This window comes from Oncorhynchus keta, chromosome 6 (assembly GCF_023373465.1).
Source record: "Oncorhynchus keta strain PuntledgeMale-10-30-2019 chromosome 6, Oket_V2, whole genome shotgun sequence".
Lineage (NCBI taxonomy): Eukaryota > Metazoa > Chordata > Actinopteri > Salmoniformes > Salmonidae > Oncorhynchus > Oncorhynchus keta.
In genome coordinates this window covers 33,915,363-33,943,284 of record NC_068426.1, presented here as the reverse complement: position 1 = coordinate 33,943,284, position 27,922 = coordinate 33,915,363, and the positions used below count along the sequence as shown (strand labels likewise).

The following is a 27,922-nucleotide window of genomic DNA, read 5'->3' as shown; positions in this document are numbered from 1 at the left end:
GAGAAACAGGGCACAGTTCTGTTTCCAATTCAATTCCTAAAAATCATTGACTGGAAATACTGGTTTGACTGTTATGCATTTGCCTTTCTTCATACATAAATAACAGATCCAGTTTTATCCACGTAGGCCCACCCTTATAAATAACAGATCCAGTTTTATCCATAGGCCCACCCTTATAAATAACAGATAGGCCCACCCTTATCAATAACAGATCCAGTTTTATCCACGTAGGCCCACCCTTATAAATAACATAGAATCCCTTCTATTTCAAAATTAGTCTCACGCTAGGCTATTAACACGGGTAAGACAATAGCCTATTATTTGCGAGGCACATCAGAGCATACATTTAAATAACTTTTTCACTGGACTGATGTCCATGAGTCGAAGTGGAGAAGAGCATTTCATTATTTACATTTTTTTTTTTTTTTTTTTTTAAGTGTTGAATGAAAACAGAATTGTAAGCGCTGATTGAATTTACTGACAATGTCTTAAAAGGCCCTTAAATTAGATCCGTGAGTAATAGAGGGGGACAGGAGGACCTTCATGGTGAAATCAATCACTAAGATCAAATAACATGACATATGCTCCAACATCCTCTTCTAGAAATGATATCTTAAAAAAAAAAAAAAAAAAGTAAACAGTGAGCGTTGTTGGCTAGTGAGTTCCCGCTGGCTCACGGTGAGTATCCTACAGTCTAGCCTACACAGCTACTGCTACGGTTTACTGCACATGGTATCAGTGTGAAGTGACACATACAAGAACCCTCCCAATTATTTTGAAATTGGTAAGCTGGCAGTTTCTTTTTTTTGATTTCCCCAGTAAATAATTCATTATTAAATTAAATAGATTTTATGTAAGATGCCTTTCAGGACACGCAAGGACATCTGCCAAATAGAATGTATTGTAAATATATATCCCTTTTGTTTTCACACACCCTTCCTTCGGTTTGCTATGAATTCTATCTGATGGTGTAGACATGTTTAGGCAAGTGTTCGACTTTCCGGTACTCATTTTGGGTGCTGGTAAAGTTTGTATTTAAGTGTAAGAACTCCTTAATACTTTGGAGTTAATACTCAATAGGAGGTGCAGGAATTCAAGCAGAAGAACATTTGAGTTGCCGGTACTCAGTTCCAGTGAGCTCCTGCCCAAGTCAAGTACTGTGCTTAGGTAAAAAAACAAATAATACCCCATGTGGAACACCGACAAGTCATGATTTTTTGGAGCAGCCTGAGTGGGTAAGCCTTCGTCCCCGAGTTGGGGGTAAATCCCACTTAAATGCCAGTCAAGTCAGAGAGTAAACCAAATTCCAGTTTCCCTAATTGAAAAGCATGGAAGATAGTTGGAATTTCAGTCTACTTCCTGAATTGACTGGAATTTACCCCAGAAACAAGTTCACTTATTGACTCGTTGTTCTGGTGAGATATTGTAGAATGATGTCGCTTTTAGGTGCCGATTTTGGGTCACTATTCCATTTCTTCCCCTAACAGGCTAAGGGCAGGATTATCTGATCCTAGGTCTGTGCATACAGGCAACTTCTACACACACACACCAGAGGAGAGGAAAGCAGGACAATACAGATCGAGTGGTGTGGTTTCCGAATGGCATTTCAGGAATAGTAAAAACACATGATAATAAGTTGTTAAAACATCGGAGGAACTGGAAGGACAAAACAGACACGAAGGAAGGATTCACATAACAGCGACTGAGGATGCGGTGATGTATTCCAATAGTGGATCCTCATTGGAGGATTGGATGGGACACCAACCGAGAGCAGAACCAACCGGGGTGGTCCTGCCCTTCCCTGTTGACCGGTGAGTACTGAACAGAATGAAGGTCTCCAAAGTCTCCCGGAGCAGATGCAGGACCAGGTGAGAAATGTACCAGGTGAGAGAGTTTATAGCTGAGAGAGAGAGAGAGAGAGAGAGATCTAGATAGCAGGAGAGAATCAGTGGTTTTTGGAGTTCCAGTGATCATCAGTCTCAATAAAACACATGCACAGAGTGCCCTGCAGAACTGGGCTAGGCAGCTCGCACCCTACATGCGTGTTAGTCCATGTGGTCCTGTATTAGAGGGGTTTGCTCGCTGGATGAAGTGCTCACGCTGGCGTCCGGTATGACAGTCCTCTCACATTTTATGATCTGTCAGGAGAAAGAAACGGGATGGGAGAAGTCAGAGGCGAGGGTATAAGAGAACGGATGTTAGAAGCACAACACCGTCAACGTAGTGAGGATCAAGTCTGTTTTGGAGACGAACTAGGCAGCTGACAGTCATGTCATTGAGTTAATTTGTGCATCACAGGCGGCTGGTGGCACCTTCAATTTGGAAGAACAGGCTCATAGTAAGTAGCTGGAATGATAGACATGGTTTCCTTGCATTTGATACAATTATTATTATTATTAATTATTATTATTATTATTATTATTATTGAGCTGTCCTCCACTCACCAGCCTCCTGTGGTAGGCATAGAGTAAACTTCTTAATGATCTATCAAACTCGCGCACCAACACCTTTTCACTACAAAAGGCCCATAAACAATGTCTCGTACCAAAGACATTTTCAGATACTTTTCAGTTCGATTTACATTGGGTGTATTCATTCCACTGATTCTGTTGTAAACAGTTTCTTAAACTGAAACTGGAACAAAATGGAGGAACCTTCCCAAATATGTTCAATAGAAACTCTTGTCGAGTTGTTTACCTTTTAAGAACCAAACGGAAGCAAACTGTTTCCGTAATGAATACACCCGTTTGACTACAGAGCGTCCGTCGCCCGTAATCCACATTCTGTCAACCATCATTTAAACTCCCAAAACATTGATCCTAATTGTATAACAGCAGTCTTCAACCAGAGGGTCTGCTGCAAGAGAATGTTAACTATGGCCTGTCGGGAGTTCTGGCTCAAAACATGCTCAGATTGACTGGACACTTAACATGGGCAGACCACTGGGTCGTATGAAACATGGCACAAACGCAGTGGATGAGAAAAGTTGATTTTAAATGATAGTGGTGTTTGTACATTAAATATGGGTGAGCGTGATGCCTCGTGTGAGCCCTCAGTTTGTGTTCGTGTGTGACCTGTAGGGACAATAAAAGGTGCACATACAATGTACAGGAAAAGGGTGAGTGTGTATGTCGGCCTGAAACCTACCTGTGTCACTCATGATAAATGTGTCCATCTGTGCCGTTTACTGGGTCTTTAACCGTTGCCTAAAAGATAGCCAGACCTTTACTAATGAGCCAGTCAGAAGCAGTTACAGGAAATCATTGACCAACCTGATTGGCTGTCAGGTGGTTGATTTGACTGACAGACAGGAAGTGCAGTATTTAGTCACTCAGCCATTGGGTCATTTAATCACGGGCTGAATGTGTGTGTTCATGCAGTGTTTTAATTGTTGCAGTTTGTGTGTACGCAGATTCAAAACTGAGAAAGACAGATTTAAAAAGGTGGAGCATGCAGGGCTCATGCGATTGGTTAATGACCACCTCAGAAGGTCTTGACAAATCAATCGTGTCATTTGGATTGATTGACACCTGACCCAGTTAAGGGATGATCAGACTCCATATTCCTCTGATCAAATCAACTTCGTACAGTAACACAATCAGGCTGAAACTGACACGTTAATACGCATTCCACCCCCCCGATCAGGAAAACTCCAGTCCGGGAAGGCCAGCGTGTGCAGCCCTTTTGCGACAACCCAGCTTCCACACACACCTGGCTCAGCTAACACAACAGTACTCACCGTCTTCAATCTCCATCAACGTAACTTTACTAAAGATCGAAGACCATGAACACTAGTGTGCAAGCGCTTGGCTGGAGCAAAAGCCTGCACACGGGGGAGCAGCCCCCAAGGCCCAAAGTTGGCCTTCCCCTCCCTACGGATGGGTCCTTATAATCAAATCAAAGCCGATCAGAAGCGGTCAGGGTATATAATTATATTCATATTCCCATCACATTCTCCTGATTGACAGAGGCATCTTTTCTGGAGTGATTTTGGGAACAGTTTAATGTGTAAACCAACCCCGTGGTTCTCCATCACTGTAGACAGATCTTTTTTCAACGACACCTGCAAGAAAACCGTTCCATACATAACCACGTGACCTGGAATGCCTGTGTACATGCCATAACCACACACTGTACCGTCTGGGTAGTCTTTATGGTCCCTGGGGAAACATTACGTTCAAAAACTAAAATAACCTTAGATGGGCGTAGACCTGACTTTATACACCAAATGACCCCATACTTAATCCTGAAGTATCCTTTCAAGAATCTTGGCAATGAGGCCCTTAGTCTACTTCCCCAGAGTCAGATGAACTGGTGGAGACCATTTCTGTGTCTGTGTCCAAGTATGAAGTTTGATAAGGTACTTTCGTGAGCCAATGCTAACTGGCGTTAGCACAAGGACTGGACGTCTGAGGGCATCTGCTCGTACATACACCCATAGACGTCGTCATCGAGCTAATCTAGCATGCTAGCATATACCCATAGACTTCCAGTCGTCGCAACAACTCTAGTTAGCATTGGCTTGAGAGTTCCGTTCATGCATTGATCAAATTAACTGGCTAACGTATAGAGTCAGCCATGTAAAATACAACATGTGCCTTTGGATGAGTGTCTGTTAAGGAAATCTCGCCCGTGATTGGTCTAACGAGAGTGAGGCGGCGGGGGTGGCACTGTGTGTCTCCAAGTGGCACCACTGTACTGTATAAATCACAATCTATGGGGGAGACCTCACAGCACCCTTTCTGGCGGTTCGAAAGGGGGACGCCAGTGTGTTGGTTTGTTAGCCGAGGCTGTGGGAAGAGCCTGTTCTCTGGTGGGTAACAGAGGGCTGCTCAGGACTGTGCAAGAGTCACAGTACCTAGTACCCATGCAAAGTAAAGAATGACTCATGTCTCTCCCCTCTCACAACTACTTGCAGCACATTCCGTTTGTGAACACACAAACACTCTCGCTCTCCCATCCAACACGCCACGCAAAACGTTCCCATCCACACAGTCAGCGAGCGGTGACCATGTGCTGTAGAGGCCTTACCTTCCCACTGTAGTGTAGTAGTACAGCTCCCAGAACAGTGGCCAGGCCCAGGCCTAGGAAACAGTACTGCATGTACACCATCACCATTGGCAATAGCACCAGGTTGGTGTGGAACATTTTCACGATGGCACCGTCCATATAGCCATTCTACACGAGAGAGAGAGAGAGAGAGAGAGACATAGAGAAACACAAATCTGATGAGCGGACAGAGTTCTGAGGGTGTTAGAAAGGGCTAGACACATGTTAGGGCAGTGATGCTTAATCCTGGTCTTTGGTGAGTTGGTTAGTGGTATCAGGTTGGCAGTGAGATTACAAAAACAAAAAAGGTGCACCCCTTCGGGTCCCCAGGACCAGGATTAAGAAACACTGATCTAGGGGTATGGGTGAGAGATAGAGAGTGTGTTGGTTAGGTTAGGAGAGTGTTGGAGGGAGGGTAGAGGTATAGAGCAGGTTAGGGGATAAACGAACCCAGTAATAGTCTAATCACCACTCACCTCCTCAAACCAGATCATGGGCATCACAACCTCCGAGATCTTCCCTGTTTCCCTGCAACAGACAAAAGATTCACTCACAGAGATGCACAAAAACACATCCTAAATAAAGAACTGAAACTCCCAGATTGAATGGGATCCTTCAGCTTTTTGGCCTTTGGGGTTAAAGGTCAGGGATAAGGAGATGTCATCATGTGAAGAGTGCTGGGTTGGGGGGGGTCCTTACGTGATACCCGACACCTTCTTCATGTACAGGTTGAGCTGCAGACGGATAGACACATTCAGAGGCACACCAGTCTCCTGTAGAGAGAGATTATATATATATATATACACACAAATACACACAAACTGAGTGTCCAAAACATTAAGAACTTCCTAATATTGAGTTGCACCCCCTTTTTGCACTCCGAACAGCCTCAGAATCGTCAGGGCATGGACTCCAAGGTGTCAAAAGCGTTCCACAAGGATGCTGGCCCATGTTGACTCCAATGCTTCCCACAGTTGTATCAAGTTGTCTGGATGTCCTTTGGGTGGTGGACCATTCTTGATCCACACGGGGGGAAAAAAAAAAAAACTTTGCAGAGCTGCGGTTCTTGACACACTCAAACCGGTGCACCTGGCAACTCGAACCACACCTTGTTCAAAAGTACTGCAATCTTTTGTCTTGCCCATTCACCCTCTGAATAGCACAAACAATCCACGAAAAGAGGGAAAGGATAGAAAGAAAAAAAAGGATAAGGACAGAGGAGAGAGTGTCAATGCAAAAATACTTGCTTACAGTAAGCAAGTAAACAAATGCTCCGTTGAAGGAGAGGAAATGCACATTAATGAGAAAGCACTGCGCGTCCTCAATGGAAAAATATTTTGTGTTTGGACAAAGGCTCTGCCCTCTTATTTGGATAGACAGTCGTTAAGCTTAGGGAGAGAGCTAGAACCACACATCTAGTCTCATCTTTTACCAGGATCATTTCATTCCACTCCCTTGTTCCCAAACACAGTTTTGTGCCACAAACGAGTGCATCCCCTCATAACTTGACTGGCATAGCTTAAAGTCTGCATTTTGTCAAAACACGGGATTAAAGACACACGCCGAGTTAATTTAACACAAGGGGCATACACATGCGGAGACCACCACTATGAGCTCGGAGACCACCACTATGAGCTCGGAGACCACCACTATGAGCTCGGAGACCACCACTATGAGCTCGGAGACTGAGCATCAGTCCAACCTCACAAATCAACTGTTCTGAGTTCACTGGCTTATTCATTTTAAAAATGACAAAATGAAAAACATTAAAACGCCAACTGATCAAGACAAAAGTCCTGAACTCAAATATACAGCACCTTCAGAAAGTACTCAGACCTTGACTTGTTCTGTATTATGTTTCATGTGGACGCCAGGAAGAGTAGCTACTGCATTTGCAACAGCTAATTGGGATCATATATATATATAACAATAAGGCCTGAGGAGGTGTGGCACAGTGCCTGGATTACAGCCCTTAGTGGTATACAGTGTCTTCAGGAAGTATTTGTACCCCTTAACTTATTCCACATTTTGTTGTGTTACAACCTGAATTCAAATTGGATTAATTATACAGTACCAGTTAAGTTTTGACAACCCCATTACTGACTATACTTTACTACCCTAAAACTGAACCACTGTATCAGCAAAACATTTACATAATGTACTGACAAATCATATTAAAAAAATAATCACTCTAAAATGGTTAAATAAAATGGTTTACTACTTTACTATACTGACATTTTACCTGTTTGATTGCCTTGGAGGATAATAAATACTCTGTATTCGGCCATATATATAGGATCCCAATTAGCTGTTGCAAATGCAGTAGCTACTCTTCCTTATCTATCTATCTATCTATCTATCTATCTATCTATCTATCTATCTATCTATATCTATCTATCTATATCTATCTATCTATCTATCTATCTATCTATCTATATCTATCTATATCTATCTATATCTATCTATATCTATCTATCTATATCTATCTATCTATATCTATCTATCTATATCTATCTCTCTCTATATATACACACACATATACAGGTTGAGCTGCAGACGGATAGACATTCACATATATATTTTTTTAACCAAAAATACCTTTCGCTTGCTACATAACTTCTGAGTGACAGGAAGCACGAGTGCTAACCAGCCTACACCACTGCCCACTCACCCATCTAGAATTGCCACGTCAGCAAATGGCTGCTGTCTGCACCCACAAACAGCTCCGATTTGGTCACTTGCTGTTCAGACAGTCAGTATTCCAAACCTGATTTGAGCAAAAAGGCCTGCAGTTTGTGAAGGCGGCATCGTCCAGACACCTACCTCTGCCTACTTTCACAACTTAAGTCCTGAGTCGTTTAATACCACATCTGAAACACCAACACCATATGACTTAATTAAAAAATGTTTTAAAAAATGTTATATAGTAATATTTTCGATATTGATATGACTCAATCGTGTTTACTGTAGGTAGCGTAAGTTAGTTGTACCTGAACCAATACTCCAGTATTTGTCATCATATAGCTTGTTCTGCAGCTTATTTTTAATCCCCGTGAGACCCAACTTTGCAAAAAAACAAACCAAAACAAAAAAATCCTAATTTGCATCCTGTACAGGTCCTAAACTAAAAAAGTCTAACACTACAAAGTCCAGCTCACTAGGCCCACGTATCTCTTGGTAGTATGCGTTGTGTCAGTATGATTGTGGCATCTGCAGTCTCTGAAACATTGGAAAACTGTCCACGCATCTGACACCACACCGGTCACCTACACAAGCTCACGCCAGTACATGACTAGAAAAATGTGTTCCTTCTTCATGTTAAAAAGAGTGAAAAACTCCAGAAAAAAATACATTCCCGAGCCAGAGTTAGTTTCGTAAGTGTAGCAAAAAAACACTATAAAAAGGCTTAAAGGGTTGCCAAACAGACATTGGGTCAAGATCATAAGACGCGTTGGATTGTTTCCCTTCCAAATATGGACAACCAATTACTTACGTAACTTGTCACATTAAATGTCAGATATATCTATTTTTTGAAATAATTGTGGTTTATGAGACCATTCAATTTAATGGTAAGTAGTACAGTTCTCTTCAAATTAAGCCAGAAAGGCCAACCAAATATTACATTTTTTTTTTTTAGATATTCTCTCTACATAGAATAAAATAATAAGGATAAACTATTTTGTGTTCTATCAAAAAAAAGTTTAACATTTGGATTGGTCAAATTTATCAACTTGGCTATTTCAGATGAAATAAGCCTTCATTTAAAATGTATACACCATTAGACACTATTTTATATCACATGTATATGCTTTTGATCCATTTATGTGATTTTAATATCAATTTCACAGTTAAAATGTATTTTTTTTTTTTTACCATTGAAGCCCAATGGTAAATTTGAATCTATGCTTGGGTCTCACAGGGTTAAATAGTGAGGCAACGGGTCATCACTTACTTCCCTGACTGATCAAAACGTGTTTTCAGCATTCCCTTTGTCCCTCTGCAGCAGGCATATAGTGAGCAACACATTTGAAACTTAAAAAAAAAAAAAAGGCAAATCCATATAGAATCGTGAGAATCGCACTACATATCTCAGCAACTACACATCGTGATAATATCGTATCGTGAGGTCTCTGGCAAGTCCCAGCCCGAATATGACTGGATAACATGAGACTTTGGTCAATAAGAGCAATCTCTCCACCATTGTCACATTCAAATTTTACTGCCTGTAGCCATAAAACAGACTGCTAAACCAACATTATCGACTGAGTCCACTAACTAAGACATCAGTATATCTATAGGTTAGATTCATATGCAATGCTACATATGTGAACATTAACAGAAACCAATAGATGACTGAAAACAGACTGAAGGGAGGTCATTGATCTGTCATCTTAACCTGAGTTTAGATCGTGACACACCCTGACTAACATACAACCGCCCCACCCACCTACCCCCAAGCCATAATACAGTTATAGTTATAATATCAACTTGATCAGAAATACAGTGGAGACATTGTTAATGTTGTAAATGACTATTGTAGCTGGAAACTGATGATTTTTAATGGAATATCTACATAGGCGTGCAGAGGCCCAATATCAGCAACCATCACTTCTGTATTTCAATGGCACGTTGTGTTAGCTAATCCAAGTCTATCATTTTCAAAAAGGCTCATTTATCATTAGAAAATACTTTTCAGCTGTGCTAACATAATTGCAACTGTTGTGCTGATTAAAAGAAGCAATACAACTGGCCTTCTTTAGACTAGCTGAGTATCTGGAGCATCAGCATTTATGGGTTCGATTACAGGCTCAAAATGGCCAGAAACAACTTTTCTCTGAAACTCGTCAGTATTCTTGTTCTGAGAAATGAAGGTTATTCCATGCGAGAAATTAAAAACAGAAAACCTCTTACGTATGTAGTACACAATAATGTATCTCGTCTGAGCCGCTTGAATTGCAACTCCACTTTGTCTCTATACTGACATTTTACCTGTTTGATTGCCTTGGAGGATAATAAATACTCTGTATTCGGCCATATTCCTAGTCGCCTTGCCATGGTTAAATGCAGTGGTTCACGCTTTCAGTTTTGCGAATGCTGCCATCTATCCACTGTTTCTGGTTACTTCCTGATAAACGCAGTCACCGAATCAGCATATTCGTCCATGTTATTCTCAGAGGCTACCCGGAACATATCCCAGTCCGCGTGATCAAAACAATCTCGAAGCATGGTATCCGATTGGTCAGACCAGCGTTGAATAGACCTCAACTCAAACAGGAAGTACCCGTGCTTCTGCCTATAGGAAGGGAGGAGCAAAATGGAGCAGTGGTCAGATTTGCCAAAAGGAGGGCGGAGGCCTTCTATGCATCGTGGAAGTTAACGTAACAATGGTTGTGTTTTTCTAGCGCGAGTGCTAGTCGATAGAACTTCGGCAGCGGTTTCCTCAAATTTGCTTTGTTAAAATCCTCAGCGACATTAACTGCAGCCTCAGGATATATGGTTTCCAGATTTCATAAAGCCCAGTCAAATTACTTGAGGGAAGTCGTGGTGTTGGCTTGGGGGGGGGGGACATACACGGCTGTGACAAAAACCGAAGAGAATTCTCTCGGGAGATAATATGGTCGGCATTTGATTGTGAGGAATTCTAGGTCAGGTGAACAAAAAGGACTTTAGTTCCTGTATGTTGTTACAATTACATCTCAATTACCTCGTACCCCTGTACAGCGACTTGGTGCCCAGTTTATATAACCAAGTTATAGTCAGTCAGTGTGCGCTTATTCCTTGATTTCTAAAATATATTCTCTGCATTGTTCTGAAGGGCCCATAAGTAAACATTACACTTTTAGTCAACACCTGTTATTTATGAAGCATGTGACAAATAACATTTGATAAGCACAGTTCAGGCTGGCTAGTACTTCGATGAGAGTTGCGGCCCGGGGCTGTGGATGGGACCACCAGGTGTCAAGCTGCAATCCAACCCCAGATGGTCAGTCCCACATCGGGGAGCCTTCCTTTCGCCATATCCTCTCCCTCCTGGAACTATGCATTGCTCAACAGTCCACGTCTGATCCCACTGCCAATCGTTACAACAGCAGTTACAAACCATGTCTTCACTTAGTGAAGGACGCCACCTTGTATGGAAGTAAACTACCAAGAGATCTGGCCCTAATTGGCACAGTTGGTAGTGACTGGCTCAAACCCTGCTGTGGTTGTCCCCCCTTAAATTGCTACACACCAACAGACCGATCATATAAACAATTACTGGGCAAAGCTTATTGCCATGTCTGCAATGCTTTTATAATTGGCAGTGGTGTGATAGTAGAGTGACCTAAAACAAGTTTGCGATACTTGCTTAGTCAGCGGATCACCAAAAGCACCAGTCAGCCTTACCACCCCCCAGCCTTAATCTGTTTATAGGAGCAATCTCAACACCATCATAATACCCATTTCCTCGTACCGTAATACACAGAAAAGCTACAGCTCCAATTAGGCTATCGCTAAAAAAAGGTCAGACTGTGTCCTGTGCCAGACAGTTTACCATTATCATGCACACGTCTTAAATATTTAGCTGCTAATGTCTGTTCCAGACAACTTGACTTGAGACTTTTTATAGTTTCATCTTGGACCGGGAGGATTACTGCATGGCACATACATAACCCCCAGGCCTTAGAGGATTGTTAAGATTGCACCAAAAAAAACAGAGCTGCTATCTATAGGACATTTACTGCCACAGAAAAGCACTGTATACAATTAAGGACCCCCAGCAACCACGGTCACTAATGGCCTTCAGTCCTACAGAACAACTCATGCTGTGGCCAACGTTCTACAGCAAGGCATCACGAGTCGACTAGGTTGAAACGTTATTTTATTTTAAAAAATCTGTCGATGTGCTCTTAATTAAGCTCCTGTAAGTCACTCTGGATAAGAGTGACTGCTAAATGACAAATGTACTATGCAAATGAGAACACCATAATCCAACTTGGCACAGGAGCTGGACAAAAAAAGATCTGGATGATATCTGCTCACGTTGGCTGTCCCACAAGTGTATTTTGAAACCAAGCTCTCTGCGATCACAGTTGAAGATCACGTTTGCGTCAAACATCGAGTGGATATGAATGTTTTTCTACGAATGAGTTCAGAGGCAGGACTCATAGGAGTCACAAACACACACAAAAAAAAAAAATTTGTGAATATATATACGAGAATGACTGTCCAACACAAGTTTCTCACCCTCAGCCAGGGAAAATAAATGTTATCTAAATGAATTCTAAGAAAGTGCTCTGGCCAAGCCTCCTCTGTGTGTGCGTCAGGTGATTGCCTCAAGGACAGGCTGCATGGTGTGCGTTCGCTACGGCTATGAGATCAGATGTGTTTACATAATCAATTTAGATAAGGGGAAACAGCCTCACTTTTACTGTCAGAGATATAAGTTTATAACAATGTGAATGGGCCCAATTCGCACTAGTAAAAGCACACACACGTCTATAAAATGGGGAAGAACTTGGCACAGATGCTTCAGGCATTCAGACAGTGTTTTTAGCCCCCGTCAGATATATTGAGCGTCGTAAACCAATTCTTCATTCAATGACCTTTTTGACACTAAGTGGCACCAAGACCACCACGTTATTGAAACACTTGCGCCCCCCCGATACAGACCAGTGGGGCTAAAAACCAGCGTCGCAAATCTAACTGGAACTCAATATATCTGTCAGAGAAGTGACATTCATCTAAATAAAACCCACCGGGGTATAGTTCAGGGGTTAATCGATTGACTGCGAAACTGTAGAGACCACATTGGAGCCATCTTGTCTCTGGATGATCGCCTGTCAGAAACCCACTGGTCTTTGACCCTAATAGATCATAAAGGTGTGTGTGTGTGTGTGTGTTGCCGTCCACTAATCTGATATCTTCTTATCCAAGACCTATTAGAACAAAAGGGGACGAGCCCACAGTCAACGGGAAAAATTAATCTTACTAAACTCAGCAGAAAAAGAAAACGTCCTCAATGTCAACCTCGCTTATTTTCAGCAAACTTAATGTGGAAATATTTGTATGAACATGAATCAACAACTTGATTCTGAACAAGTTCCACAGACATGTGACTAACGGATATTAAATAATGTGTTCCTGAACAAAGAGGGGGAAGTGTCAAAATCAAAAGTTCGTCAGTATCAGTGCATCTCCTCCTCATGGACTGCACCAGATTTGCCAGTTCTTGCTGTGAGATGTTACCCCACTCTTCCACCAAGACATTCCTGTCTTGCAGGAAATCACCCACTGAACAAGCAGTATGGCTGGTGGCATTGTCATGCTGGAGGGTCATGTCAGGATGAGACTGCAGGAAGGGCACCACATGAGGGAGAAGGATGTCTTCCCTGTAATGCACAGCGTTGAGATTGCCTGCAATCACAAGCGCAGTCCGATGATGCTGTGACACACCGCCGCAGACCATGACGGACCCTGCAGCACGATCCCGCTCCAGAGCACAGGCCTCGGTGTAACACTCATCCCTGCGACGATAAACGTGAATCCGACTATCACCCATGGTGAGACAAAACCGCGACTCATCAGTGAAGAGCACTTTTTGCCAGTCTTGTCCAGCGACGGTGGGTTTGTGCCCATAGGTGACATTGTTGCCAGGAATGTCTAGTGAGGACCTGCCTTACAACAGCCCTCAGTCCAGCCTCTCAGCCTATTGCGGACAGTCTGAGCACTGTTGGAGGTATTGTGCGTTCCTGGTGTAACTCGGGCAGTTGTTGCCATCCTGTACCTGTCCCGCAGGTGTGATGTTCGGATGTACCGATCCTGTGCAGGTGTTGTTACACTTGGTGTGCCACTGCAAGGACGATCAGTAGTCCGTCCCGTCTCTCTGTAGCGCTGTCTTAGGCGTCTCACAGTACAGACATTGCAATTTATTGCCCAGGCCACATCCGCAGTCCTCATGCCTCCTTGCAGCATGCCTAAGGCACATTCACACAGATGAGCAGGGACCCTGGGCATCTTTCTTTTGGTGTTTTTCCCCAGAGTCAGTAGAAAGGCCTCTTTAGTGTCCTAAGTTCATAACAGACCTTCATTGCCTACCATCTGTAAGCTGTTAGTGTCTTTACGACCATTCCACAGGTGCATGTTCATTAATTGTTTATGGTTCATTGAACAAGCCTGGGAAACAGTGTTCAAACCCTTTACAATGAAGAGCTGTGAAATTATTTGGATTATCTTGCAAAGACAGGGTCCTGAAAAAGGGACAGTTTTCTAAGTGTTCCAATTCAGGACAGCGTGTATGTGTTACTCACAGGGTGGATGTCTATGAAAAGTCCGTGTTCGTCCTCAGTGGGCTGAAGTCCCTGTACGTAGTCCAGCAGCACAGGGTCAGCATTGTAGAAGTGGGGTTGGGAAATGAACACTGGGGCGTCTAGAACACAATATTAATACAACGTCACCTTGACTTGTACAATCATACATTTCCTTTTTAACGAGCACACTACCGTTCAAAAGTTTGGGGTCACTTGAGGGGAAAAAAAACAAGAATTTCTATGAAAACATACATGAAATGAATAGGAAATAGTCAAGATGTTAACAAGGTTATGAAATATTCATTTTTACATTTAAAATTGTGAACTTCAAATTCTGCTTTCGTCAAAGAATCCATCATTTGCAGCAATTACAGCCTTGCAGACCTTTGGCATTCTAGTTGTCAATTTGTTAAGGTAATCTGAAGAGATATTACCCCACAAGCACCTCCCACAAGTTGGATGGGCATTTATGTACCACACGCTCAAGCTGTTCCCACAACAGCTCAATAGGGTTGAGATCTGGTGACAGTGCTGGCCACTCCATTATAGACAGAATATCAGCCAACTGCTTCTTCCCTAAATAGTTATTCCAAAGTTTGGACCTGTGCTTTGGCTCATTCTCCTTGTCTAGGAAGAAATTGGCTCCAATTAAGCACCGTCCACAGGGGATGGTATGGAGTGATAGCCTTCCTTCTTAAAGTTCACTTTTACCCTGTACAAATCTCACTTTACCACCACCAACGCACCCCCAGACCACCACATTGCCTCCACCATGCTTGACAGATGTCACTCATCCAGCATCTTTATTTTTTTCTGCGTTTCGCAAATGTTGTTCTTCGTGAGCCAAACACCTCAAACTTAGATTTGTCCGTCCATAACGCCCCCCTCTAAAATTCCTCTGTTCAGTGTGTGTTCTTTTGCCCATCTTAATCTTTTCTTTTTTATTGGCCAGAATGAGATATGGCCAGCATCCAGGAGACACCGCTTCACTGTTATTAGTTAATGAAGCTGCCAGTTGAGGACTTGTGAGGCGTCCGTTTCTCAAACTAGACACTATAATGTGGACAATAGGTTGAATCATAACTTAGTTTGAAATCAGGGACGGGCAACTGGTGGCCCAACTTTCGTAGGCATGTGGATAAATTCTGAGAGTTAGAATAGTAGAATTTTGAAATTTGGACGTGCAACAGCAGTTTCTCTTGTTATGTCAGTCAATCAATAATCCCATGTCAGCAAGAAAAAAAATCTGGCTAGACTAATATACAAATCTATCCTAGCTTTTATTAATCATGGTTGAATAGCAGCCTGTCGGGCCCCCGTTGATTTAGTTAATCACGCAATCAGATATCACATTGAAAACCGCAAGCATTTCTCATCACCAGATGGCAAAATGTGTAGAATTGCATACAAATTTGTTACAGGCTTTGGTTTTTCCATTTATAATTTTGAGGTTGGACGCTAGCGGGCCGATGGGTGTCACCTCATTAGTCAGAATGTGTTATACTTCTGCTGGTTTGTCATCTTGTTAGTGGAAAGTGTTTCATCAGTGTTGGCCCAGGTGATATTTAAGAGTGGCTGGCCCAGTACTCCAGGTGTCTTGAGAGATGTGGAGGGTTAACACCTTTAGTCAAGCTACAATTCGGCGCCAAGTGCTCATGTGATCTTGAGATGTGATGTTCTATGGGGCGCTATTGGGAACATAAGTGTGTAATGACTCGTGTTGTCATCTCATGCCCAAGTGTTTCTACAATGTGTTTATACAGCGGCATGGTTCCTCGGTGTGTGTGTGCGCCATACTTCCTCCTCCTGTCTGTTTACCAGACGAGGCATGTCGGTTATGACTAACAGGGTAAACGGCAGCGAAATGTGTGCTCAGAAACATCTACTCACTTAGAAATAATTACTCCAGTCATCATTCAGTTCCTATTGGGCAAAAACAAAAAACTACAAATCGCATGTTTGTAGAGTGACAAGCTTGATGTTGTCGTCGAGTCCTAGGAATATGGGACCAAATACTTAGTGTATTAAAATAGTCAAATGCTATCAGAGAATTTGTCCAAATACTTATTACTTCCTCAAATGGGACTTGATACATAGTGCATTCATCTCTAAACAGTAAAACGTATGTATGAAAATACCCTCAAACAATAATTAGGTGACATTCTGTCTGTACTGTCACCTGATATGAATCATTTGATCTCAAATTCAAAATGCTGGAGCCAAACTACAAGTTTAAGCTCCACTGTCCAAATAAATACGTAGGGGAGTACTCACTGGATCGACAGCTGCTGACGTTGAGGAGGCCAGATTGTCTGCAGGGACAGAAGCCCTCATTGGGAGCGTAGTCTGAGCCATTAGCAAACATAGTCTTAGGAGCCACAAAGCGATAGAGGGGAATCCCTTTCATTATCCCCTCACGCTGATACACCAGCTCCAAAGACCTATAGAGTGTGTGAGGGAAAGGGGGATACCTAGTCACAACACATTCAACTGAAATGTGTCTTCCACATTTAACCCAACCCTTCTGAATCAGAGGTGCGGGAGGGCTGCCATAATCCACATCTTCGGCTCCCGGGGAACAGTGAGTCAACTGCCTGACTCGGGGCAGAACGACAGATTTTTACCTTGTCAGCTCGGGGATTCGATCCAGCAACCTTTCGGTTACTGGTCCAACTCTCTAACCACTAGGCTACGTGAGTGTTGGAAAGTGTGTGTACCTGCAGGCGTCAGGACTGTAGAACGGCAGTGTGGACTCTTTGGTCATGAAGGGCGGCCACATTTGTCCTGCTGTACCGTTGATCATGTTACACTGGGGCGTCTTCCAATATATCAACTAGAGAGACAGAAGGTTAACATCCGTTACACATTGAGCTCTCTTTCTAGAGCAAGAAAGAATGGATGTCACCCACACACCTCTGATTCAGAGAGGTTGGGTTGAATGCAGAGGATCCATTTCAGTTGTACAACAGACTAGGTATCCCCCTTTCCCCATTGTAAAAGGACCCCATGAAAACAAAGGGCCCAGATTTGTTTTCACTCATCTGTGCTTCTAACTGCCCCTCTCAAACCAATATGTAAAGTTGAAAGGTCATGGCTGTGTGATCCCTAAACGCCAGACAGCTCACCTTGGTCAAGCCGTTCCATGAGTTCACTTTGTGAATCAGCCGGATGTCATCCTTCCCAGTGTGGACGGTGAACATACCAGTGTTGGAGTTGTTGAACTGATGGGAGAAAATAGAAGGATTGATATTTAACCAGTCACCAGTCAAAAAAAACAAACTAGAAAGCCAACTTAAACAGGCTGTAGATAAGGGGTACTTTAATATTATTTGAGAAGGTTGGGTCACAAACACACACTTCCTATGTGGCACAAGTCCGGATGGATAGTCATTTACCAGCGTAGTAACAGTGGCAAACGACTGCCCCCTCATTGAAGCTCCCAACTGTTGCAATGGTCTAAAGCACTGCATCTCAGTGCTAGAGGTATCACTATAGACACCCTGGTTCGATTCCAGGCTGTATCACAACCGGCCGTGATTGGGAGTCCCATAGGTCAGCGCACAATTGGCCCAGCTCGTTCGTCAATATAAATAAGAATTTGTTCTTAACCGACTTGCCTAGTTAAATAAAAAGGTTAAAATATTTTTTTTTTATGTAAAAAAGCCAAAGTTTAAGGCTGACCTCAGTACTGCAGACATGGTTAACAGAAAACAGGATCCCCCATTAGAGTGAATGGAAAAAATGCCAATCTTCATGTCCAATCTAAATAAAAATGTTTTTGAAGACAATCATGGTACCAATAATTGCTTCTAATACACCAGATAAGGTTCTTGAACAGATTCTTTTTTATATACATTAAGACCCCCCCCCCCCCACAGAAGAAGTTAAAGGATTACTTTGATGCCAATTGAAGCCTTGAACTTGAGTTACTCAACGGAGGGGGCAGCACTGAGCTAGCCTGCAAAGTCACTTCCAGGAGTAACTCAATACTGCACATATTAGGTCTCCATGAAAGCAGCATCTTAACAGAGCATTGAAGCCAAATAAAGTCGGTTAAATCTTTACGTAGGAATGAGAGGTGTGATGGCTTTGTCCATTCATACATAGTCATTGCTCACTACCCATGCGACCCCAAACTGTTCAAACCGTCCCCTGGGGATGGAGTGTGGGTGTGGTCATGTTGTGTCCATCTACGTTCCAACACTAAACTACCAACTGGGGGATTAGGCCACTAGGCACATTATTTGGCTTGGATAACGACAAGATTTAGATAGACTGGACATTTGACATGGTATTAACAGTGCTTTAAGGTCTGCCTGTGAATGAACACACTCTGGGAAACTGCCCTCGCGAGCCTGACTGAGGCCTTGATTAAATTAGATCAAGCATTAAAGGGATACCGGGAGATCCTAGCAATTGTTTTGCTACTTACTCAGAGTAGAGATGAACTTGTGAATCGCATTTTTATGTCTCCGTGTGCAGTGTGAAGTGTGAAGGAAGAACGAGGTAGTTTCGCAAGCCAATGCCAACTAACGTTAGCACAATGGCGAAGTCCAAAGGTACACTAGCATATGCTACTGTACCCGTAGACCCATATGCTACTGTACCCGTAGACTTCCGGTCATTGTGCGCGCATCTCCTCCACCCGCTCACTCACCTCAGAGAAGAGGCCAAACTTGCCAGTGGAGGGCAGCATCCCAGGGAACCACTTATTGAGGAAGTCCACCAGCTTGCTGTCGTAGCCCCACATCAGCTCCCCTACAGACTTGCTTAGGAAGGGTCCCTCCTTAAAGCTCTTAAAGGTGGCACTGAGCAACAGACGCACTGCGTGTGGCATGTTTTCCATCATCACCGCCGCACCCTGGAAGACAAAGGGGAGAGGGAACAGAGGATGGGAGAAACGGGATGAAGTGGGGGAGAGATGAGGGGGGCAAGGAGATAGGAGTCCAGTTCATAGTGTGTGTGTGTGTGTGTGTGTGTGTAGCAGTGCCGTCTTACCAACACCAGCATGTTAGGGATGGTGACCACATCCGACTCGTTGCCCACTGACATGCTGGGCTCAAAGAAGTAGCTCCTGTATTCAAGATACGACACTGTATGGTTGGGATGGAACGTGATGTTCTGCTTCTGAAGACGCTTCCTGAAAACGCACAACCTCAGGTCAACCTCCCAACTGACAGATGCAAATGGAGACACTTTACAACAGAGGGTTGATAGACTTAGTTAAGACGACTGGAGATCTGATTGAAAAGCTGATAGAGAAAAGATGCAGAGAAAGGGGATTGAGAGTTAACTTGCAGGGATAGGGCATGTCAGTTTAGGTTATTTTATTAAATCACAAAGGGCATTCCACTGACACTGGCTTTCTACAATCGCTTACCGAGATGAACAGGGTAGAAATTCTCAGAGTTACTCAAGGATAAAGAGAAAGGGAGGTAAGGTAATGAGAGAAGGAAGATCAGTTTGAGAACAGAGTAGGGCTGCACGATATGGGCAGAAAAACATAATGGTGATTTATTTTTAACTAAATATTGCGATGCAGATTTCTTTATAAGTAAAACGCAGCATCGTTCTTGTTTGGAACAACCTGACTGCATTTGACCTAACAGAAGAGCATGCAAACTTAGTGACTCTAACAGCGAGAAGGAACTGCGCTGCTTGAGTAATGGGGCAGGGTGTGACGTGTGCGGAAAGCAGCCGCAAGAGCAGGGGGGGAAAAAAACGATCAAAAAGTTGGTTACATGTGGCTGATGAGCATTTCCAAATAATGCATGCAGTGTAGATCTCATCCAATATGAATATTGCATGTCAATATTGCAATGTTGATGCAAATTCAATTAATTGTGCAGCCCTAGAACAGAGACTGGATAGATCAATTGGATACGTTACAGGGTGAGACAGGCCAGATCCATAAGGAAAGGGGGTTCAATTTGTGGCGTTTCTCCCATTCTTCTCTGCGGATCCTCTCAAGCTCTGCCAGGTTGGATAGGGAGCATCGCTGCACAGTTATTTTCAGGTGATCTCCTGAGATGTTAGATCGGGTTCAAGTCCTGGCTCTGGCTGGGCCACTCAAAGACATTCAGAGACTTATCCCGAAGCCACTCCTGCGTTGTCTCGGCTGTGTGCTTAGGGTCGTTGTCTGTTGGAAGGTGAACTGTCGCTCCAGTCCGAGGTCCTGAGCAGATTTCATCAAGGATCTGCCTGTACTTTTCCGTTCATCTTTCCTCAAACCTGACTAGTGTCCCAGTTCCTGCCCCTGAAAAACATCACCACAGGATGCTACCACAGTCACCATAGGGATGGTGCCATGTTTCCTCCAGACTTGACACTTTGCATTCAGGCCAAATTAATTTCTCAGTTTGGCCGGGCAGCCAGCTCTGGGAACAGTCTAGGTTGTCCAATTGCACTGTATATTGCAGAGGATTTTGGTGGATCAGAGCAGAAAACTAGTTTGGGAAGAACTGATGGCACAGAATATTGCAGGACGCAGTCATTAGGGCAACCCCCCCCTCCTCGAGCATCTCATTGGTTCCTGCATGAACGTCCCCCTGAGCACACTATCTTCATGTTTGTGTGGCACTTGATTTCCACTGATTGTCAATGCAATTAAAATGTGGGTCAAAAAATGAGTTATTCGGGGTTGAAGGACAGTCTACCAGTGTCGCCCCAGTTTCTAGCCTGCTGTGTACTGGAATCCTACTCGCGAGTACAGTGTCTTACGCTCACGTGTGCCCTCGCCATCGTTAACAGAACTGCGGGAAAATGGCATCTGACAGGTGGGGGCGAAGTACACCATCTAACAGTGTCCTAGCTATTGTTAGCTAGCTACTCGTCACACCTGCTGTGTACCAGAGCCCTGTCCTCCGCTCCCACTTGCCGAACACCTGCCTCGCCATCATTAACAGACCTGTGAGAAACCAGTTCCCGCCTCTTCTGTGGGGTTTACCAACGTTATGGTGCATTACCGCCACCTACTGTAGGGCTCCCCACCTCCCAAATGTGTACCGGGGTTCGAGCTTTAAAAAAAAATTGACCAATAGAAATAAAAGCGAGAAGGTTCCTGCAGATGCAATTGTATCCTTCTCCAAACGTACAGCAGTTCAGTCAACACACCATCATAGAATCTCATGAAAGACAAATTACCACAAGATTTTCTAAAGTAAATTGTGTCCATTACATGTTGTTATTCCAATTTATGGCTAATGTTAGCTAGGCTAGGGGTTAAGGTTAAGTTTTGGAGTGTTAAATTGTTACATGCTAGCTAAGGGTTAAGGCTAGGTAACATGTTAGTTACGGGTTAGCGCAGCATTCCCCAAACTTTGGGTCAAACGAATTGAAAACGGGCAAACAAAAAGGCACTCGCAAATCTGAGCTCTTTGTTGCAGGTGCATGGTAACAGCTGAATAAGATGAGAAATAAAAAGATATCCGCACACCACTTCCTGCTAGTACCACTGCTCTTTATTACGCTTTACATAGTCGGTCAGGTATGAAAGCCTACCTGTATACGTAGGGTCCTCTCTGCTCCACCATGGGGTTCTCTCCCGCCAGGAATTCAGTGGGGTTGAGGATGTTGAAGAAGTAGACAGACATGAAGAACGGGACAGGGATGTCCTTCCAAATGGTATAGGACACCTCATTCTCAGGGTCTATTACTAAGTTCTGAGAGAACAATGATGAAAGGCATATTATTATACAGTGGGGCAAAAAAGTATTTAGTCAGCCACCAATTGTGCAAGTTCTCCCACTTAAAAAGATGAGAGGCCTGTAATTTTCATCATAGGTACACTTCAACTATGAAGGATTTTTTATGAATTTATTTGCAAATTATGGTGGAAAATAAGTATTTGGTCACCTACAAACAAGCAAGATTTCTGAAATCATTTGTAGAATCGAAATTGGCCGGAAGAAGCCCAAACGGATATAATATTTGACTAAAACTATTTCAAACCTTACATTTGTTTGCATATTCCTCCATACACATATATAATCTTCCCAGATCCTTGATTTCCTTTGTCTGTGCTTATGGACTGCCCTCTTCAATTCAAACCACAGGTTTCTAATGGGGTTCAGAGTTCAGTGACTGATGGCCATGGCAAAATGTTGATCTGTGAGGTCAGATAACCATTTATTTGTGGGTTTTGTTGGTGTGTGCCTGGGGCTGTAGTCTTGCTAGAAGATCCAATTGCAATCAAGTTTCAGCCTCCTGGCAGAGGCTACTGGGTTTTTGGCAAAAATGTCCTGGTACTGGGTAAAGGTAATGATGCCGTTGACCTTAACAAGGGCGCCAAGACCTGTCATGACTCCTGGGAGGATCCAAAGGATCGGGTTACAGTGCATCAGCTCTACAGAACTCTCCCGCAGAGGGAGGGGGATTGATGTGTGTGTGTTTGTGGGGTTCACACCTCAAGGCCCATCAGAAATTGTAAGGCAGCAGGCGATTCCTTTCTGCTCTAGTTGGAGAGATTGGAAAGTGTGTGCCTTATGAATGGGTTTACAGCCCAGAACTACAACATTAAACAATGGACATGAGGACAGAAAGAGATAGCTCTATCATCCTCCAAATGCTGGTAATAAGAGGCGGAATGTGGAAAATTAATGTCTATTTTGTGATGCCATTAAAAGTTATATGAAGACGTTATGACAAACACTAACTTAAGTTTGTCTGTATCATCATGTTTACATTGTGAAGAAAATATCCAGATGAAAGAGAACGTTTGTGACAATAAGAATGATTTTAGTTATCTAAACGAGATCGTAAATTGTGATGCCTTGCCTCGTAACTAGCTACGCCCCAGGGAACCCAGAGAGCGTGTCAGCAAGACGGAAACGTCCCTTTCTAACCGAGGGTATAACGCATTTCAGTTAAGAATTAACAGACTAGGATGACCACGCGCTGCAGCAGGGGTCTACGATTAGTCACGACCCCAAAACGAGGTTGAAGACAAAAGGAACCTCTTAACAAGCAATGTACTTTTATCTAAGTAAAATTTAAGCTCGACCATCCGGTTATTCTCTTAAAATCGGTTGCCTACACAGTTTACACCCGAGAACAAGGCCTCACTAAGCGGAACTCAGCCCGCGAAGGCCTCGGCCCAACAAAAACCTTCACCACGTAAATACATACATTATACTTCTTAACCATAAGAGCGGCAGTTCAGGGCAAGGTATTAGAGATACACTAAGCATAGTTCAAAATGTATCCAAGTGTTGCTTCTCTTTAAAATCGCCATCTTGTGTAGCACGTGTCAATCCACTAGGGACTGTTGTCGTCATATTAAGTTTCTAATCAATACCGAGTGTGTGTATGTTATAATTTAGCTTGTTAGTAAATAAATAATCAAATCAATGAGTGGTACAGAATGATCAGTGAGACTCGGGTTTGTGCAGATTATGCGAGGCCGATGTGAGGAAATTATTAATTATTGACTGTTATGATAGTTAATTTGGGAAACGGTAACTTAATAAACAAACTTTTCACACGGTGCCCCAGATTCCTAAGGAGTTAATTGTTACATGATAATTTAATTACACAATTTAAGTGGAGTAGATAATTATTCAATGATAGCAGCCATCACATGAATGGAAGTCACGTCACCAGTGAAAGCAAAATAGCCCCATATCAGATCCTCCACCATATTTTACAGTAGAGATGAGGGTTATTTTCCGCTTATGCATCAATATTTCCAAAGCAAACCCACCACTGGTCTGTGTGGCCAAAGACATCTATTTTTCCATGTCATCTGACAGTATCGCTGGTTCAAATATGCACGTTCACAGCAATCATTTAAGGAGGTCACAATTTCTATATTCTAGTTTTAACAACCAGGAACTTAACTGAAGATCATGCATTACATGGCATAAAACTGTAAATGATCGAGGAGGAACTAGCTTAACATTTAAAGGAAGTTGTGGGGCAAAAACAATACATAAAGAACAGATCAAATAAAAAAATAATTTATTGCCGTTATTTTACCAGGTAAGTTGACTGGGAACACGTTCTCATTTACAGTAATGACCTGGGGAATAGTTACAGGGGAGAGGAGATGAATGAGCCAAATGTAAGCTTGGGATGATTAGGTGACCGTGATGGTATGAGCTTGGGAATTTAGCCAGGACACCAGGGTTAACACCCCTACTCTTACAATAAGTGCCATGGGATCTTAAATGACCTCAGAGTGGGGACACCCGTTTAACGTCCCATCCGAAAGACGGTACCCTACACACGGCAGTATCCTGGGGCATTGGGATATTTTTTTTTTAGACCAGGGGAAAGAGTGCCGCCTGCTAGCCCTCCAACACCACTTCTGCTAGCCCTCCAACACCACTTCCAGCAACATCTGGTCTCCCATCCCATTTTTTCTACTGTGTTATTGACTTGCTAAATTGTTTACTCCATGTGTAACTCTGTGTTGTCTGTTCACACTGCTATGCTTTATCTTGGCCAGGTCGCAGTTGCAAATGAGAACTTGTTCTCAACTAGCCTACCTGGTTAAATAAAGGTGAAATAAAAAAAATAAAAAAATCCAGGGACCGACCCTGCTTAGCTTCAGAAGCAAGCCAGCAGTGGGATGCAGGGTGGTATAATAAAAAGTAGAGATTACTACACTGTACACTGAACCTTTAAGCTACCCATTCGCTGATTTCATTCTTTTGTGAGTAGACTTTTTGGACAAAATGGGAGGTTCATGAAATTGGTTTCCATGGCCGTGCAGCCGCACACAATCTTAAGATGACCATGAGCAATGCCAAGCGTCAACTGCAGTTGTGTAAAGACACCGCCATTGGACTCCTGAGAAGTGGAAACGTGTTCCTTGGAGTGATGAATCATCTTCACCATCTGGCAGTCCGACGGACGAGTCTGGGTTTTGAGGATGCCAGGAGAACGATGCCACTGCCAACTGTAAAGTTTAGTGAAGGAGGAATGGTCTGGGGACGTTTTTCAAGGGTCGGGCTAGGCCACTTAGTTCCAGTAAAGGAAATCTTAACGCTACCACACACACAATTACATTCTTATGATTCTGTGCACAAAGCGAAGTCCATAAAGAAATTGTTTGTTGAGATCGGTGTGGAAGACCTTGACTGGCCTGTACAGAGCCCTGCCCTCAACACCATCAATTATCCTTTGGAATAAATTGGAACGCAGACTGCGAGCCAGGCCTAATCGGCCAACATCAGTGCGACCTCACTAATGCTTGTGGCTGAATGAAAGTTTTCACAGCAATGATCCAACATCGAGTGGAAAGCCTTCCCAGAAGAACAGAGGCTGTTATAGCAGCAAAGGGGAGTCCAATTTATATTAATACCCATGATATTGGAATGGTGTTTGACGAGCAGGCATCCACATACTTTTGGTCATGTAATGTCCAGAAATGAAATCAAAGTATTATATATTTCAGAGAATGGGGGGGGGTGTCAAATAAAATCACCGCCAGTTGGGAAACCCTGCTAGAGGTCTACAGTCATCGACACCAACCGAAGTCTAGCACGTGTTTAGTCTACACAGTGGTGTAAAAAGTAGCCAATTGTCATACAAAAAAAGTAGCCAATTGTCATACAGATAAGTGAGTTACTTCAGTAAAATTTTGATTTTATATTTACTTAAATCTCAAAAGTAAAAAATAGTTGCTCAAATACACTTAAGAATAAATCATTTCAAATTCCTTATATTTAGCAAAACAGGAAAGAACGATTATTATTTTTGTTTTTGTTTTTAATCACACCCACAGAAGTATCGACCGCAACCAGTGGAGTACGTTCTGGCTTGTAGAGAACTAGGAAATGTTCCCAACAAATGTATGGCATTCATCTCAGACTATTGCCATGTGGTAGGTATTAAGCATAGTTAAGCCCTACAGTAAAATGCCTCGCTTGTTTGCGCTTTCCCAATAATGCAGTAATCAATATCAATATAAATCAAATAAGTAGAAAAAGAACGAGAAATACGAGTAATAAGTCAAGTTCATTCTTCGCTATACGTTAGTCGTGACTGACCAGGAGAAAACGAAGCCTTTTCCATTAGATGTAGGCCTACAACATAAGTATAAAACTATAGGAAAAAGCTACATTCCATAGCTTTAATCTCAATAACTTACCTTTACTATTTGGTCGTCAATGATGATTGGTCCAACGAATAAAATAACTAACCCAAACACTGCAGTCAGAGTACCTGCGACAAAAAGTCCGATTGCTAACTTAGATTTATTCATTGCTATGGACACAGTTTAACTGTTCACCGAGAAAACTGTAGGCCTACTGAAATGTATAGATAAAAACAACGCATGTACGCTATCTGCAATGTCAAGTTCACTGGCTTTTGTTCGGAGAGCTGCCTGGTTCGTTGCAGAGGCAAGACAAGGCAAGAAGATGACTGACTGACTGTCAACCGACTCACAACACCGCAAGTGTTGAAGGACCTTGCCACTCTTCAGAAGATGATCTTAAAGTCCCCCCAAAAAAACAGATACATGAATAAGGCTTGTCTTGAAGTCGAGTGTAAGCGATCAGCAGCGGAACCGCAGTGTTTATATTGTACAAGCCACGCCTTCCTTCACGCTGAGGCTGGTGGGGGCTGTAGTTTATTCTGCCTTAACAGAGACGCATTTAATTTATGACATGACGTTTCGTGCAAAATCTAAGAAAATATGAAATACACATTATTAATGTATATCAATATTGTATGAATAGCGTTTCCTCACATTTTAAGAACTGATCATACACTAACATTTGAAAAGTAAACACATTTTTATAAATGAGGCCCCAGGTGGGAAAAGGAAGATGAAGCACAACATGTTGATCAGTCACCTTTGGTTTGCAGTTGTGAATTATGAGGCAGACAGACAAACAACAGACAGAAAATAATAATGCCATGTGTAAAATTGTGGTGAAACGCTCTGGACCGAAAGAGCCCCGTGGAAGGCAGCAAATCTGTACACTCAAGGCTGATTTACTGACATACACATTACAGTTTCAGATTAGTTTTTGAAACCTCCAGCCCTTCAAAGAAATAGTCAAATGGAAGCCTTTAGTTTAGACAGAAAACACCACGTATTTGTTAACCATTTATTTATTAGAAGATTGCAGTACATTAGGCTTAGCATTAAGCTCTGCTACTCCAGGGTAACTCACTGCCAGAGCATACATCATGCAAGATAATAATAATTACAGGCAGTGAACAAGATATGCTATACCAATCCCCCTGACCGAAACAAAAGCCGAGGCCAAACAGGTGGAGGCTGGTGTGCGTGGTGGGAAAGCAGAAAACAGACATGCATGGCATACAGCGCATGTCAAATCAGAATTTGAATGACTTTTTATTCGTCAAATACACAGTGTACAGCAGGTATAAAAGGTGCAGTGAAATGCTTATGTGGTAGCTCCCTCAACAATGCAGTACATTAATCAATATCAATAAATGGTCACATAGTCTACACAGTTTAGTAGAATGTTGTAGTGGGCGTTGTAGCTCTTAACAGTGCAGTAAAATGTCAAACAGTACACAATCATTTAAAATTTTAAATAAATCAAGAAATGGCACAGCATATCCAATCAAATAGCACTGTAACAATTATCCAAATGCAATTA

The 27,922-nt window shown here is 42.8% G+C and overlaps 1 protein-coding gene across 4 annotated transcripts; it reads right to left on the bottom strand.

The window, feature by feature from the left end:
- Positions 1-615: 615 nt before the first annotated feature.
- On the bottom strand, positions 616-26,858 carry LOC118385416 (scavenger receptor class B member 1-like). 4 transcript variants are annotated; one of them, XM_035772545.2, is made up of 14 exons: positions 26,434-26,858; positions 21,840-22,000; positions 19,338-19,479; positions 18,997-19,200; positions 17,465-17,560; positions 17,057-17,172; positions 16,614-16,780; positions 14,340-14,458; positions 5,749-5,822; positions 5,526-5,577; positions 5,032-5,178; positions 4,019-4,063; positions 3,148-3,206; positions 616-2,138 (listed from the first exon to the last, which is right to left on the bottom strand). In XM_035772545.2, exons 1-13 carry the CDS (start codon positions 26,545-26,547, stop codon positions 3,153-3,155), a joined length of 1,491 nt encoding a protein of 496 aa, XP_035628438.1. In that variant the 5' UTR covers positions 26,548-26,858; the 3' UTR covers positions 616-2,138; positions 3,148-3,152. The 4 variants fall into 4 exon arrangements, 3 of the variants coding, with proteins under 3 accessions (XP_035628438.1, XP_035628439.1, XP_052377293.1); XR_004826021.2 differs by having other exon boundaries at positions 2,050-2,138; positions 3,148-4,063; XM_035772546.2 differs by lacking the exons at positions 3,148-3,206; positions 4,019-4,063 and having other exon boundaries at positions 26,434-26,857.
- Positions 26,859-27,922: the final 1,064 nt, after the last annotated feature.

What these genes read in the sequence shown, in the direction of transcription:
- LOC118385416 (XM_035772545.2), bottom strand. Translation starts at nt 26,547, where the DNA reads ATGAATAAATCTAAGTTAGCAATCGGACTTTTTGTCGCAGGTACTCTG. An exon ending in AGAGGACCCTACGTATACAG is followed by an intron (nt 19,480 to 21,839) that starts GTAGGCTTTCAT and finishes GTGCGTTTTCAG; the next exon opens with GAAGCGTCTTCAGAAGCAGA. An exon ending in TCCCTAACATGCTGGTGTTG is followed by an intron (nt 19,201 to 19,337) that starts GTAAGACGGCAC and finishes TTTGTCTTCCAG; the next exon opens with GGTGCGGCGGTGATGATGGA.